At 34.2% G+C, this 17,011-nt stretch overlaps 1 protein-coding gene across 1 annotated transcript in view; it reads left to right on the forward strand.

The window, feature by feature from the left end:
- The window catches only part of ANLN (anillin, actin binding protein), a 54,022-nt gene that overhangs the window by 21,013 nt on the left and 15,998 nt on the right, over positions 1 to 17,011 (forward strand). Inside the window, exons 9-20 of the mRNA XM_061197919.1 lie at positions 3,890 to 4,000; positions 4,714 to 4,952; positions 5,656 to 5,801; positions 6,077 to 6,224; positions 6,566 to 6,701; positions 7,346 to 7,528; positions 8,504 to 8,630; positions 9,279 to 9,327; positions 9,420 to 9,476; positions 10,085 to 10,123; positions 10,359 to 10,380; positions 11,297 to 11,400. Coding sequence (XP_061053902.1) covers positions 3,890 to 4,000; positions 4,714 to 4,952; positions 5,656 to 5,801; positions 6,077 to 6,224; positions 6,566 to 6,701; positions 7,346 to 7,528; positions 8,504 to 8,630; positions 9,279 to 9,327; positions 9,420 to 9,476; positions 10,085 to 10,123; positions 10,359 to 10,380; positions 11,297 to 11,400 — 1,361 coding nt within the window. The remainder of the gene's footprint in view (positions 1 to 3,889; positions 4,001 to 4,713; positions 4,953 to 5,655; positions 5,802 to 6,076; positions 6,225 to 6,565; positions 6,702 to 7,345; positions 7,529 to 8,503; positions 8,631 to 9,278; positions 9,328 to 9,419; positions 9,477 to 10,084; positions 10,124 to 10,358; positions 10,381 to 11,296; positions 11,401 to 17,011) is intronic.

Here is a 17,011-nt window from a genome sequence, read left to right on the forward strand (position 1 = left end):
GGTGTATGTACAAATATATTAATTGTAGCACCATTTGTAATAGTAATAAGATTTAAATGACCTAAATGCACATCAGTAGAAGACTGTAAACAAATTGTGCTAAATCCATGTAATCAAGTATTATGTAGCTGCTTAAAATGAATAAGGTAGCTTTGTATGTAATGACATTTCATATATCACAGGCAGTTAAATTAAAAAAAAACAATAGTGATAAAAAAAATATTACTGAAATTCACCATCTTAACAGTTTTTAAGTGTACAGTTCAGTAGTGTTAAGTATATTCACACTGTTGAGGAACAGATCTCTGGAACTTTTCATTTGGCAAAACTGAAACTCTATACCCATTAAACAACAACTCCCCTTTTCCTCCTCCTGAGCCTCTGGTCACCAGCATTCTACATTCTGTTTCTATGAATTTGACTACCTCATATAGATTAGATACCTCATATAAATGCAATAATATAGTATTTGTCTTTTTGTGGCCAGCATATTTAATTTAGCATAATGTCCCAGGGTTCATCCATGTTGACATGTCACATGTCAAATGTGTGACAGGACTACCTTCCTTTTTTTTTTTTTTTTAAGATATCTTTTTTATTTTTTTAATTTTTATTTATCTATTTATGGCTGTGTTGGGTCCTCGCCTCTGTGCGAGGGCTCTCTCCAGCCGTGGCAAGCGGGGGCCACTCTTCATCGCGGTGCGCGGGCCTCTCACCATTGCGGCCTCTCCCGCTGCGGAGCACAGCCTCCAGACGCGCAGGCTCAGCAACTATGGCTCACGGGCCCAGCCGCTCCGCGGCCTGTGGGATCCTCCCAGACCAGGGCTCGAACCCGCGTCCCCTGCATTGGCAGGCGGACTCTCAACCACTGCGCCACCAGGGAAGCCCTACCTTCCTTTTTAACGCTGAATAATATTTCATTGTATAGATATACCATATTTTGTTTATCCGTTATTCATTGATGGACATGTGGGTTGCTTCCACGTCTTGGCTATTGTGGATAGTGCTGTTATGAACATGGGTATGCAAATATCTCTTCGAGACCCTGCTTTCAATTCTTTTGGCTGTATACCCAGAAGTAGGATTGCTTGATCATGCAGTAGTTCTATTTTTAATATTTTGAGGAACTATTATGCTGGTTTGCGTAGTGGTCACACTATTTACAGTCTCACCAACAGTGCACAAGCGTTCTAATTTCTCCACACCCTCATCAACACTTGTTATTTTTTGTTTTCTTGACAGTAGCTATCCTAATAGGTATGAGTTATTAGCTCATTGTGATTTTGATTTGCATTTCTCCTGTGATTGGAAATGTTGAGCATCTTTTCGCATGCTTGTTGGCCATTTGTATATCATCTTTGGAGAAGTGTCTGTTCATGTCCTTTGCCCATTTTTAAATCAGGTTGATCTTTTGTTGTTGAGTTGTAGGAGTTCTTATATTCTGAATATTAACCCCTTGTCAAATATATGATTTGCAAATATTTTCTTACATTCAGTAGGTTGATACATAAAACTTTTTTTTTAAATTGAGGTATAGTTGATTGACAATATTATATTAGTTTTAGGTGTACAACATAATGATTAAACATTTTTATAGATTATACTCCATTTTAGTTATCATAAAATATTTTCCATGTGCTGGACAATATATCCTTGAAACTTACTTATTTTATACATAGTGGTTTGTACCTCTTAATCCCCTACTCCTACCTTGCCCCCTCTCCCACAAAAGTTTTTAAGTTTGATGTAGTCCCATTTGTCTATTTTTGCTTTTGTTGCCTGCTTTGTGTTATACCCAGGAAATCATCACCAAATCCAGTGTCATGAAGCTTTTTTTCTCTCTATGTTTTCTTTTGGGAGTTTTATAGTTTTGAGTCTTACATTATGTCTTTAATCCATTTTGAGTTGATTTTTGTATATGACATCAGATAAAGGTCCAACTTAATTCTTTCCATGTAAATATCCAGTTTTCCCAACATCATTTGTCCTTTCCCCATTGAATTATCTTGGCAGCCTTGTTAAAGATCATTTGACCATATATGTGAAGTTTTATTTCTGGGCTCTCTCTTCTTTTCCATTGGTCTATATATCTATCTTTATGCTAGTATCGTACTATATTGATTATTATAGCTTTGTAATATGTTTTGAAATCAGGAAATGTCAGTCATCTAACTTTGTTCTCTTTCAAAATTGTTTTGGATATTCAGGGTCTCTTGAAGTTCCATATGAATTTTAGGACAGAATTTCTATTTCTCCAAAAAGTGCTATTGGGATTTTGATAAGAATTGCATTGAATCTGTAGATCGCTTTGGGTAGTATTGACATCTTAACAATATTAAGTCTTCCAATCCATGAACATGGGATGTCTTTCCATCTATTTGTGTTTTTTTTAATGTCTTTCAGCAATATTTTGTACTTTTCAGTATACAAGTCTATCACCTCCTTGGTAAGGTTTATTCCTAAGTATTTTATTCTGTTTCATGCTATTGTAAATGGAACTGTTTTCTTAATTTGCTCTTCAGATTGTTCATTGTTAGTATATAGAAATGCAACTGGTTTTTTTGTGTTGATTTTGTATTCTGCATCTTTGCTGAATTTGTATATTATTCTAACTTTTTTTGTGTGTGTGTGGAATCTTTAGAGTTTTCTATATATAAGATCATGTTATCTATGAACAGAGATAATTTTACTTCTTCAAAATTTGGATTCTTTTAATTTCTTTTTCTTGCCTATTGCTCTGACTAGGACTTTTAAAAAGCTATGTTGACTAGAAATGGTGAGAGTGGGCTTATCTCTAGCTTGTCTTGTTCCTGATCTTAGAGGAAAAGCTTTCAATCTTTTACCATTAAGTATAATGTTAGCTGTGGGCTTCTCATATATGATCTTTATTATGTTGAAGTAGTGTTTTTCTATTGCTAGTTAAGTGTTTTAATTGACACTTTTTAAAAAGTGAAAAACAAAATGCAGAACAGCATGTATAGTATGATCACACTATTTACAATAGCCAGGACATGGAAGCAACCTAAGTGTCCATTGACAGATGAATGGATAAAGAAGATGTGGCACATATATACAATGGAATATTACTCAGCCATAAAAAGAAATGAAATTGAGTTATTTGTAGTGAGTGAGGTGGATGGACCTAGAGTCTGTCATCCAGAGTGAAGTAAGTCAGAAAGAGAAAAATAAATACCATATGCTAACACATATATATGGAATCTTAAAAAAAAAAAAAATGGTTCTGATGAACCTAGGGACAGGACAGGAATAAAGATGCAGATGTAGAGAATGGACTTGAGGACATGGGGAGGGGGAAGGGTGAGCTGGGACGAAGTGAGAGAGTGGCACTGACATATATACACTACCAAATGTAAAATAGATAGCTAGTGGGAAGCAGCGCATAGCATGGGGAGATCAGCTTGGTGCTTTGTGACCACCTAGAGGGGTGGGATAGGGAGGGTTGGGGGGAAACGCAAGAAGGAGGGGATATGGGGATATATGTATACGTATAGCTGGTTCACTTTGTTATACAGCAGAAACTAACACAACATTGTAAAGCAATTATACTCCAACAAAGATGTTAAAAAATAAAATAAAATAAAATAATGGAAAATTTTTTTAAAAAGGATATATACATATGTATACATGGGAAAACTGGAAGAACAAACAATAACCTGGTAATATTAGTGTCCCCTTTCTCTTCTAGGGAAGAAGAGAGAGATGGGAAAGTTAAGAGAAGACAGGTGCTTTGGGGGATTCTCTACATTATGCATTTCTGGATTTGAAATGCATAGCTTTATAATCAGAAAACAAGATATGTAAGATTCCTTAATTGAAAAACTCTAAGTTTTTATATATATTCATATGGTTTTTCCTAAAATTTTTTTAGGTTTTACTGAATGTGAAATGACGAAGTCTAGCCCTTTGAAAATAACATTGTTTTTAGAAGAGGAAAAGTCCTTAAAAGTAACATCAGACCCAAAGGTTGAACAGCTGACTGGTTGGTTTTCGTTGTTTTCTTTCTTTGTCTCTTATTGACTCTGGACACGCTAGGAGAATTAGTATTCTCATATTCAAATATGCAGTGTTCTATATTTCAAAATATGATTTTATAATACTCTTTTTTTTTTTTCCACTAGGAAATACTCTAGCTTTCACAAAATACAGTACTGTTAACAGTTATCTTTAGGTCCCAGGCCCCTGTGAAAATCTGATTAAGGCTATCACTCACTTTCACAGGGAAAGGAAATGTGCTGCCCTTCCACACTCTGCATGTATGGTTAGAGGAATCAGTGGCCCTTGAAGTTTATTTGTGAACCCTGCCCTAAGTGATGTTAATATTTTCCTATTATTGACTGCAGTGTGAAAGGGCAGTTCCCAACAATAGAAAAAGAATTATTTGAAAAAATATTTTTTGTAAATCTGAAGCTTTTGGCTATTATCTTGCAGTCTGGGTTTTTAATATTCTTTCTTAAACCCGAAGAATTGAATCAGCTTTTGATAGTTCCCACCTTTATTACTTAGAAAATGTTATTGGAACTTTATATTAGTAGTATTCTATTTCTTTTTGTTTTGTTTGTTTAGGAGGTACTTTTTCATAGGGCTTTTTCTTCCTGTTTATTGAGTGAGCATATGAATGTTAGGTCTTCTCTGTTATCCGTTTAATTCTTAAAGGTCTGAATCACGGTATTTACCTGTTGAAATATTTTTCAGAGGTGGTACGTGAAATTGAGATGAGTGTGGATGATGATGATGATATCAATAGTTCAAAAGTAATTAATGACATCTTCAGTGATGTCCTAGAGGAAGGTGAACTAGATGTGGAAAAGAGCCAGGAGGAGATGGATCACGCAGATGCAGAAAGCAGCGAAGAACAGGAAGATGCACTGAATATCTCCTCAATGTCTTTACTTGCTCCATTAGCACAGACAGTTGGTGTGGTAAGTCCAGAGGTAAGAAAGGACTAAATGTAGACAGGCCCAGCACATAAAGAAACTGAGTAGAATTGGGAGCCCTTTTTGTTTTAGTTGGTGCATGGGGGTTTGGCACTCTGTAGCCAGGGGTATTTTGCAAACCTGATGTTAATTCTCTTAAAAGAGAGCTTAAAACTCTTCAGTGGTTTCCTGTTGGCCTTAGATGAAATCCAAACTGTAACATGGCTTAAAAGACCAGACATTTGGCTCAAATCCTGGCTCTGCCATTAACCGATGTTTATGGGTCAGGTTATTTAACCTCTTTGCCACAGTTAAATGTTAAATTAGGTTAAAAATAGTACCTACATCATGGGGTTGAAGTGCATATTAGATCATATTAGCATATTAGTATTTAGCACCAGATAGATAACTAACATTTATTGAGAGCTAACTCTACTGTTATAAGCTATCACCCTAAATTGAATAACTGCACCTTTTTTTGGAGATTGATTCAATTAGAAATATTTTTTCAAAAGAGTTACAAGTGTAACTTGTTCAGCTGTCTTTGAACTTTTATTCATATACATTTTAGGAACTTATTTAAGTTTGCCTTGTTTTTATGATGAATTGGTCAACTTATTGGATATTTATTTTCTAGTAATAAAGTCATTCAATGCCTCAGATTTCTCATTTAGAAACAATGTCATCCATAAAATCAAATATCTGATGTGCCTTCCTGCAGAATTTAGTTTCTTCGCCTAGATGGGAATTGAAAGACACCAGCATAAGTGATGAAAGTCCAAAGCCAGGAAAATTCCAAAGAACTCGTGTCCCTCGAGCTGAGTCTGGTGATAGTATGGGTTCTGAAGATCATGATCTTCCTTATAGGTGAGAACATCTTAGAAGACATTCACTCACTAAGGGTCATGGTTTAGATTGACATAACAAGTTTTGTTATTTATAATTATAGTGTTATTAGTATTAATCTTTATAAAACTTTGAAATAGCTTTGGTAAGCCTCTCTTTCACCCAATGGCATTTTCCATTCTAGTGGAGTGTCCTACTGATACGTTGCAATATCAATATTCTGCTGATACGTTCACCAAAGGATAGTGCGTAGTGTGTTGCTGGATTTCTAATAGAGTATAACTTATTTCTTGAAGCATTGATGCATATAGATCTCAAAGAGTCAAAGAAACAGACCGTCCTTCAATAAAGCAGGTGATTGTTCGGAAGGAAGATGTTACTTCAAAGTTGAATGAAAAAAAGAATGGCTTTCCTTGTCAGGTTAACGTCAAACAGAAAATGCAGGTATGTACTGTGGAAAGGGGATTTGGAAGGTTGACAGCACGAGATGGTGAGCTCCTTGAGGACAAGAGCCCAGCCTTATTCATCTCTGTATCCTCAGTGACTAGGACAGTGTGTGACATGCAGGAGCTCAGGAGCTTACTCCTGAATTCAGTTTGAGAAAAGTCCTCTTTTTTGGTGCATAGTCTAGAAACTTGAACAGGGAAACTGTAACGTTTTGACTTCCCTCTCTGGAGATTTTGGAAATTACCCAATTGGATAAATTATAATTAAAGTTTAATAAATAAAGTGAAAATGGCGATTAAAAATGTGAGTTTTTTTCCTCCTCTCATTGGTTTCACTAGGAACTCAATAATGAAATAAATTTGCAGCAGACAGTGATCTATCAGGCTAGCCAGGCTCTTAACTGTTGTGTTGATGAAGAGCATGGAAAAGGGTCGCTGGAAGAAGCTGAAGCAGAAAGACTTCTTCTAATTGCAAGTATGTGTGATACACCTGAAACAATTCCAACACAATTTCAAACCAGGAAAAACTCATTTTGTCTAGTATATTCAGAAATTTCTAATTTTAGAGAAAGGGCTTTTTTGATAATCTGTTTCAGCTGATCTATTTTTTGTTTCTTACAAGGTTTGTGAAAACACTACATGTAAAATAAGGTGTAGTTTGCATGAAAAGGTGAAAGAACCTGGAATGCATTTGAAGAAATGTAAAGAGTATGCTAAGAATGAATACATGAACTCACACACATACATACTCTTTATGCACACACACATACATGCTCTGTCTCTGTACCTGTCTATGTACGTATAGCTAAAAATAAGTATGTGAATTTTGTTGTGTGTATGTGTGGTGGTGGATGACAGGGCATGTTAGGATGGAGAGACTAACCATGCAAGAAAACTGACCAAAAGTTGAAGTGTTAAATTACAAGGATTTTGTGAACAGATTGAGAAATCAAGGTTTTACCTAACTACCTACCACCTGTTTATATGAAGGAAGAGTTACTGATTCTGTCTTTGGTGTTGTATACAGTTGCCACATGAGTGCATTTTCTTGAATTGGTTTCATTTAGAAACAATTGCAGTTTTAATATTTGAAATATTAACTTGCATATTTCTACATAGCTGAGAAGAGAACACTTTTGATTGATGAGTTGAATAAATTGAAGAATGAAGGGCCTCAGAGGAAGAATAAGGCTGGTCCCATATCCCAAAGTGAATTTGTCCCTTCCAAAGGATCAATTACTTTGTCAGAAATCCGCTTGCCTCTAAAAGCAGATTTTGTCTGCAGTACAGTTCAGAAACCAGGTATGGTGATTTTTATTTACTCACTTCTAGATCATATGTTAAATTATGCACTTCACCTAGGTTGGAATTGTGCAAATGGGAACAAGTAGAGCATGCATAAAGACACAAGGCTTGTATCTCGGGCCTTTAGTTCCTTTTATGTAGATGTGTGTATAAAATTAACCAAGGAAAAATTTCATATATGTTCTTACTGATCCATGCAATAACAGACATAGGTCTAACTGAAAGTAAGGCTTGTTAAACATAATATTGAACATAAAACAAATTACTAAGATGAGTTATTCTGACACAACAGACCATTTGACTTTCATTAATTTTATTGTGGAAAGTATTGGGCATCTAAAAGAACTTATTTTACTTACTCTATTCTATTTAAAATTCACTCCGTCATGTAAATTTGTTCTTTGAATCCTGAATTACTGGTTGTGGGAGTGAAGAGCATCACAGTGTAGATACTTCTATTGAAATTTTATTCCCTTTATTCCTCTAGATTGAATAAATAAACTTTTCTAAGCTATGTATTCTACTTAAAATCATATTTAAACAAAGTGGGTAAAGGAGGTTATGGTACCAGTATCTGAAAAATAGGGCAGGATGGTAACTTTCACAGAAATATAGTATTTTAATCTCAGTTTTGAAATAACAAACCAGAATTTACCCTTTTGAGATGTATACTATTAGCTAAAGAATTCCGGGTCAATAGGTAAAATTTGAAGTCAGCAGAAACTGAGGAATGTGTAGCGAAGTTATTTCAATTCACTTAAAAGGAAGAGACCTTGATGATGCTGTTCCAGGAACATGTCTGTCTGCTTATGTCTTGTCTTTTTGTGTCTGAAAAGTTGACTTTAGAAAATTTAAAATGAATTTTATGTAAATCAGTTGCAGTATTACTTTATTCATTTGGTCTTCCAGAATGCTGATTATCTAAATCTGATTTTGCTTGTGCTTATTAGGTAATGTGATTATTTCTTACAGATGCAGCAAATTACTATTTCTTAATTATACTAAAAGCAGGAGCTGAAAATATGGTAGCCACACCATTAGCAAGTACCTCAAATTCTCTTAATGGCGATGCTCTAACATTCACTACTACATTTACTTTGTAAGTAAATTAGGCTTTTGATGGTTCAAACATACTTTTCTTTTTTAATAGAGTTAATACAGTCTAAGCATCCAGGTAGAATTTATAATCTTTGAAATGCAGTATGTTTATCGTTTTTATATGGACAAATAACTCATTTTTCAATTTGTTGGTTTAACTCTTTTATGTTTCCGATCTTTTCTTCCATTGAGTAGCATGTTTCTTCCACGTGACTGTAGGTATTTGATGTTTTGAAGTGTTTTAACATATATATTTACTACACACACACACACACACACACACACATGCAAAATCTGGACCACAATTTTTTAATATATACTTTAAATCTCTTAATGTACTGAACATTAAGTCTCAGTGAAAGACATTTATATTTAGTGTCAGAGATTTATTTTGAAACTAGAGTCAAAATCTAGTTGGGAAGAAAAACTACTTTTATTATCTAAGATCTTGAGTTGTAAAATGCTGAAGAAAATGTTTGACCTGTATTATAGGAAAAAATAGACTGTTCTTACCAGTTTTTATATTCTTTAATAGTTTATAACTATTGTCTTTAGTTTTAAAACACAGTGAATTCCTTTACTCTCAGTCTTGTAACAGTATTTGTGGCATAATTTTTAATGGCATAATTTGATATTTTTATTTTTCCAGGCGGGATGTGTCCAATGACTTTGAAATAAATATTGAAGTTTACAGCTTGGTAAGCAGTTAAAGCTTTCTAAAGTAACTAATAGTGTATTTTTCTTAAAGATATCAGATTTTAAGTCACTTATGCTTTGGATTTGTGTGTAGGTACAAAAGAAAGATCCCTCAGGCCCTGATAAGAAGAAAAAAGCATACAAGTCAAAGGTGAGAATGAAAGAAACCCAGTAGAAATATAATCAGAAATAGGAGATATAATGTCTGTTTAAAATTATGTATAATTTTTAATAATTATCAAGCTTTGGGGTCATTTTTATGCCTTAAATTTCTAGTTACTGCACATAATAGGTATAGGTATGAATACGGAGAGTAAACTTGCAGTGAGTGACCATGACCCTAAGTATAAGCTACCAATATTACTCAGGCTAGACAATTCTGTTTTCTCCATATCTGCTTGACAACTATTATTATCTCTTTAAACTTTTCTCAGGCCTTTCCTCTGAACTCTTGTCTTACGAACTCCTCTAAACCAGACTTAAGAATGATGTGGTCACTGTAGGCATGAGGAATAGAAACAGCTTTGTTTCTGTCCTTCCTAGCCTTTGCTCTTTTGTTCTTTGTCTAAATCATCATTTAAAAGAATTTTATTTAGCTTTAACAAAAAAGGAATAACAGTATGGGTAAGGCCGGAATAAAAGACTCAAATATAATGTATTGATATTTAAGAATTATTTTCTGTGTGGGAGAATCTCAAGTTTGGTTAGTTTTAATCATAATGTTTAATAGGAAATATACTAAGGTATCTTTTCTTCCAGGCTATTACTCCTAAGCGACTTCTCACATCTGTAACCACAGTAAGTAGAATTTTTTGAAAGTTGAAGTTCCTTGAGAAATCTTCATCTTACACATACGATTGGAAATTGGTTAACCATTTCTAAACCCTTAGTGCTTTGGGAATCTTTAAAATATCCTAAAAGGAAAAAATAATGTTTTCTGAAATATAGTCCGTGTAGTGTTTGTACTTAATATTTAAATCTTTGTATCAAATAAAGAAAATAACTTATGTTCTTCTTCACACCTTTTTTTTAGAAAAGCACCCTTCATTCTTCAGGTGAGTGGATCTTGAACTATTTGAAACGTTAGGATATAAGCAATTGCATACTTATACATATAGCCATCTTGATTTATGAGTGTTTACCTTACTCTCCTTTGAATAATATTTCCTGTATGATAGTAACATATAAGATTACTGGCGAGAATAACCTGCTGTCTGAAACCACCACAGGCCACCAAACAGCACATTGCTCAGGCTCTAGCAGGCAGTACACATAGGATACCTAGTCACTTGACAACTGCAGCAGGTAGCATTACTCTTCACCCTATCTTCTCTGGTTCTGTAGATTTTTTTTGTGCTATCCACACTGAGGAGTTCACCTGTTTTAACTTTACTGATCATGACTGGCATCGCGTCATGTCAGAACAGCATCTTTCTAGTTCACTGGAAACTGGAGTGCCAGTAGGCCAGGGAAGACTTTTCCAGCGTGGCGTTAGGCCTAAGTTTTCCAAAGGGGATTAGGACTGAGCTGGTTTCACTCACCTTTGGACTTCTGATCTCTGTTTCTTGGCACAAGAGAATAACTAAGAAGAACGTGCAGATAAAGTCCTGCTGGTCATTAACTCATGCTAGACTACAGCAATGAAGTTTTTCATATCTCTGATAGGAAAATTGCTTTTTAGGCACACATTTTTAGGTTCTATATCTTTAAAAACACATCTGTCTCAAATGTTAAGATGTGCCTGTACCTCACTTATGTTAAATATAAATACTTAACAGTTTTCTTTCATTAGGAAATATGTTGATGTTTTATTCCCCCCACCCTGCCCCACCCCCATATTTAGAGATAGAGGAAAATGAAGCAGTTTTTTCTGTGGCAGTTTAATTTCATTCTGTTAGAGTGGGGTGAGGAATTGTTATTTATACTTATCAAAGTTACTCTGAACTAAACCTCATTTCCTTTTTTCTTTAGTTATGGCCAGTCTTAATGCTGTGCGTACCAGCAACTTTGCCCTTGTTGGATCTTACACGCTGTCATTGTCTTCAGTAGGAAATACAAAATTTGCTCTGGACAAGGTAATCCAAATTTATTTATTTATTTATAGAAAAATTAGGTCCATGAAAATGTCCCAGTACTTTCAAGTATTTGAAATCTTTGGCTGAATATTTATGTTCTTAGAATTGTACATTTTAATTAGACATGGGTTTAGCTGCATGATACGTATTTTGATGTTGGAAGTATTTCTCCCCTGTATCTTAATAGTTAAGTCTTCAAAGCAGCATATACTGGTTTATTCTAAATGTCAATTCTGACTAGGAAAGTATTGCTTCTTGCATATAGATGTTAAGCTTACAGTTTTAAACATAGTTTCTTGCCCATTTGAAACCAATATTTTGAAATGACCCACATTTTTTGGATTTAGTTTTGACAAGATAGGGAAAGATAGATTAATTTCTTGGAAAAGTACTCATGAATCTAAGGGATTTCCTTCCCATACTTTCCTCTCCAAGTTTAAGACTTCATAGTTCAGATCTGTGTAGTGTCACTACCATATTGAGTGCTTTTTCACCACACTGTAAAGACTAAGTATTTAATAGCTAACAAGACCATTTTAAGTAGTAAGAGAAGTAGAGGCAAACTTTAGTCCTAGTGTTGGCTTCTGCTGTATAATACAGACTATTTAAAAATATTATAAGAGATTTCTGTAGTTAGAATATAGCGATGTTTAAAAAAATTCATGTAACTTTAAATTTAGTAATTCAGCTAGTTTAACAAATTGAGTGATTCTGGGTCTTTTTTTCTCTTTGTCTTTTATTTTGTTTGTTTTAGATAAATTATGATGTAAAAGAGCGAGAGCTACTGGGCTATATGTTCCAGGAAAAGGTTGCCATATTTTCTTTGCTTGAAACTAATGAGCTTAAAAATAAGTCCTTAATTTTTGGCCCTTATGTATTTGTTTTACTAACCACTCTCATGTCTTCTTGGTTATTTTGAATAATTAAGGACATTATGTAAATTATTCTTTCTTTAGACCCTTGTAGATGGGCATCTTTTTCTTTACTCTCATAATTCTTTAAAGCTTTCTTTAAAAGTTCTCTAGTTTTTTTCATGCCTGTTTGGTACTTGGGCTTTTATATCCTTTTTTCATGTTATAATTCTTTAAGATTCTATAGTCACTTCAGCATTGATTTTTCCGGGTACCAAATGCCAAATTAATAACTATGTCTAAAACTAAAATTTATTCAGTATTGTTGACCTCCTCTCTATTGAAAGAACTATTGGTAATGTTTTAAGTAAAAGTAGAAAACTTCTGTGGTCTTAATTGGCTAATAGGTATGTTGCTATGTTGGTGATGCTCTGTTTATTAATTTTAAAATTAAAATTCATTTAATGCTAAAATTATACTAAATATATTCATATATTTTAGAAAATTTTTTTAGGATTTTTAATATCTTTGTGAAGATCAATCACAATCATCTTGTGGGTGTATAGATATGCTAATTTGCAAAATGCTGGATAGTACTTTTTGTTTTATTTTAAATTCTTGTTTTTTCTTTTTTAATTTTTATTTTTGGCTGCATTGGGTCTTCATTGCTCCATGCAGGCTTTCCCTGGTTGCAGCGAGTGGTGGCTACTCTTTGTTGTGGTGCATGGGCTTCTCATTGTGGTGGCTTCTCTTGTTGCGGAGCATGGGCTCTAGGCACGCAGGATTCAGTAGTTGCAGTGTGCGGGCTCAGTAGTTGTGGCTCGCAGGCTCTAGAGCGCAGGCTCAGTAGTTGTGGCACATGGGCTTAGTTGCTCCGCGGCATGTGGGATCTTCCCGGACTGGGGATCGAACCCGTGTCCCCTGCATTGGCAGGTGGATTCTTAACCACTGCACCACCAGAGAAGTCGTATTTTAAATTCTTAAAACAAGATTTGCAAATTAGGTAAACATAAGAACTGGGGTTCTGTGAACTGTATTCCTTACTCAGTGTTGTCCCATAGCCAATTTCTGTACATGTAAGAGATTTCATGAATCTCTAAAATGAAAGAGATTTCAATGACATATGTTAAATATAGACTGATTGCTCTTTAAAAATTTTTTTCACTGCCATTTTAATTTAAAACATCACACAAATTAAAAATAAATTATATGTCCATTCTCTTAAAAAAATTTTTGAAATTATAACTTAAATATCCAGCCACCTGATCTGAGTGTAAAATCAAATCACTCAGTTTAATGGTTGTGTCCAATACTGTAAAGTCTCTTCCTGAGTCAAATACAATACAATTTAGATGTAAAATTTGTCACAGATGTGCTTTTTTGAGTGGCGGGGGGAGCAAATATTTGTTCTAATACCTTGTGGTTATGTAGGAGAATATTTAAGATAGTTAAGTTTAGATGTTCTTTAAATTGGTGGGAAAAATGGAAGACCTTGTATATTCACATAATAATCCCATTTGATTAAATTTGAGAGAGTAAACAAGTCTCCCATATCCTACCAGAGACCATCAGTGCAAGGGAACGTTTGCTTATCTTACCGGTGTCTTGACCAATAAAGATAAGTCACGGGGTTATCTCTGAGATCCCCTTCAGAATGAGATTTCTGTTGAGGTTAACCCAGAGTGTTTGCTCTATAAATTTAGGATACCACTAATAACGGATTGCTTTCTTATTTGAGGTTATAGATATCTGATGTAAAGTCTGACGTCCTGGAATTTAAATTATGAATTTCAATGAGTCACACTCTCAAATCCTTTCTTTGAATAGAGAATCCAAAATAATCATAGGTTTTACTATACTTTTATGGATAAAGGGAGAAGCATATCCCACAACTCATCTTCTGACTTAAAGAAATGTCATAGATATTTATACCTTCCAGGAAATAGAGATGTCAATTTAAATAGTATTAGGGCAAACACCTGTGAGGTAAAACAACTGATTAGCACTGTAGAATTTTGAGGTTGTAGGAGGAGTGATTAAGTGTTCTGGTGTGTTCAAAGCTATCCTGGTTTATGCCTGTTGGTCTGGTTTAATTATTAACAGGTATAATTATTCTCGCTCAGAAATATCCTGACCTATAAAAAATTACACAGTCACCCTGATTATAGGGTACATTTTACACCTCTTAACGATAATCTTTGAGGTGTTGATAATCTTAAAAGACCATTTTGTTAAACAGAAAACAGAATAGGATCATACATTTTCGCACGTCTCCACACTTGACAGGGTATAGTGACATTGACTCTTATGTGAATATTCTCAGTTCACTTCAGGACAAGCTTCTAACCAAGAATATTGTCTACATTTCACAGCTGTAGAGTAAGAGGGTACATTTTCTTCTCATCTTTCTGAGATTCTTCTTACCAGGAGCGTTCTCTGGGCTAAATGGTAGAATTGTATTAATTAGCATTGAGAGGCTAAGGAACTTAACATTGACAATATAGAAAAGAAAACGGCAAGGGAATTTATAACAAATATAATAATGAGGCGTATGATGTTTTGACTCTACATTATAGATGCCTTTGAAATTCAGAAAGTTGAAGGTTTATTTTATGGAGTTAGTCTATTGAAATCCATACTTTTTGGCCAAGAATCCCCCCTTTAACTTATCTTTATTAGGCTGGAGGACTAAATTTTTGGAAACCAACCTTACAGTAAAAACTTTCAAATTTAGACTGAACTAAGATTATTCCAACCAGGGTGCCATTCTTCTTCACTGGGCAGCAGGAATGACAGACTAAAGCATCCCCCTTTCTATCTTGACCCAGAAGTCAATATGACTTTAAATATTCGGATGTTACCATTTTACTCTAATGATACTTCTCCAATTGAATTTTTCTTATATTTGTAATCTTTAATTCACATTCAGAATCATTTAAAATTATCACATGTACTTAAGCAGCTTTTATAATTTAAAAGATACTTTTGACATGAGGTCTCTTCATTATTAATAGACTGATAAGAATGATTTATTTTAAAATATTTCTTATGTGAATATTTTCATGCTAGATAGAAAGCATGATTTTATTGGGAAGAAAATATCAATCCCTCAAACTTCCAACTAGTAAGAGTAACATAGTCTCAATTTTAGGCACTTAGTTTTTGTTCTGTCAGCTTATGCTTCATGTATTTTAAAGCTATGCTATTAGGTGCATAAATATTTAAGATTATTATATCTTCTTGATGAATTGTTAACACTTTATCTCTGGTAGTCATCTTTATCTTAAGGTCTACTTTGTCTGTTACTAATAGAGTCACATCAGCTTTTTTATGATTAGTGTTGGTATGGTATATCTTTTTCCATTCTTTTTTTTTTACCCCCTGGCCGTGCCACGTAGCATGCGGGATCTTAGTTCCCCGACCAGGGAACCCATGCCCCCTGCAGTGGAAGCGCAGAGCCCTAACCACTGGACTGCCAGGGAATTCGCTCTTTTTCCATTCTTTATTCTCAACCTGTCCCTATATGTCAAATTAGTGTCTCATAAGCATATTTTATGGTCATATTTTGTTATTCAGTTTAACAATTTTTTGTCTTTTCGTTAGAGTGTTTAGTACGTTTATATTTAATGCAATACTAATATGGTTGGGTTTAGTCTACCACAAAGCAAGCATACTTACAGCCTACAGGCAAATCTGGCTCTTGGCCTGTTTGTTTGTTTTTTTAAGTTACTTTTGTCACAATTAATGAACTGATATTGATATATTATTAACAAAAGTTCAGCAGCCTGTTTTTGTAACTAAAGTATTTGACACAATCATGCCCATTTATGTATTGTCTATGGCTGCTTTCATGCTACAATGGCAGATTGAATAGTTGTGACAGAGACTGTATGGTCTTCAAAGTCTAAAATATTAATTGTCTGGGCCATTACACGAAAAGTTAACAGACCCTGGTCCTACTATTTTGTTCTTTATTTTTTATTTGTCTCATCTGTTCTTTGTCATTTGTTTTTCCTTTCTTGACTACTTCTAATTGAGTATTTTGGTAATTATTTTTATCTTTTCCGTTGGCTTTTTAGCTATACCTGCCTGTATTCTTTTTCAGTTATTGCTAAGGATTACAATATGCATCCTTAAACTATTACTATTACTACAGTCTATCTTGAAATACAATTATTCCACTTCATGTACCTTACAACAGTTAGAACCTTGCAACAGTATAATTCCATTTGCCCACCCCATTATGTTTTAATTCTACCCTTGTTATAAACCCCAATGCACTGTTATTTTTTAATCAATTTTTAAAAGAAATTTTAAAAATATATTTTAAAGAATTGTCATTTATATTTATTGGTTCTTATGTTCTTCATTCCATCTTGTAGAGCCAGGCTTCCATCTAGGATTATTGCCTTCTCAGGAAGAAGTTTTTTTTGATGTTTGTTTGTTTGTTTTTTAATTTTTTATAATATACTTCTGCTGGAAATGAATTCTCTAACTTTTGTTTATCCAAAGATGTCTCTCTTTACATTGTCTTAATTTCTGAAGGATATTCTTCTTGGATATAGACGGCTAGGTTGGCAGGTTTTTTCTTTCACCCACCCCTTTAAAGATGCCATTTTATTGTTTTCTGGCTTTGATTGTTTCTGATAAGAAGTCAGCCATCATTCTTATCTTTTCTGCTTTTATTTTTTATTTTTATTTTTTTATATTGTCGGCCACGCTGCTCGGCTTGCAGAATCTTAGTTTCCTGATCAGGGATC

The sequence above is a fragment of the Eubalaena glacialis genome, chromosome 8, assembly GCF_028564815.1.
Source record: "Eubalaena glacialis isolate mEubGla1 chromosome 8, mEubGla1.1.hap2.+ XY, whole genome shotgun sequence".
Taxonomy (NCBI): Eukaryota; Metazoa; Chordata; class Mammalia; order Artiodactyla; family Balaenidae; genus Eubalaena; species Eubalaena glacialis.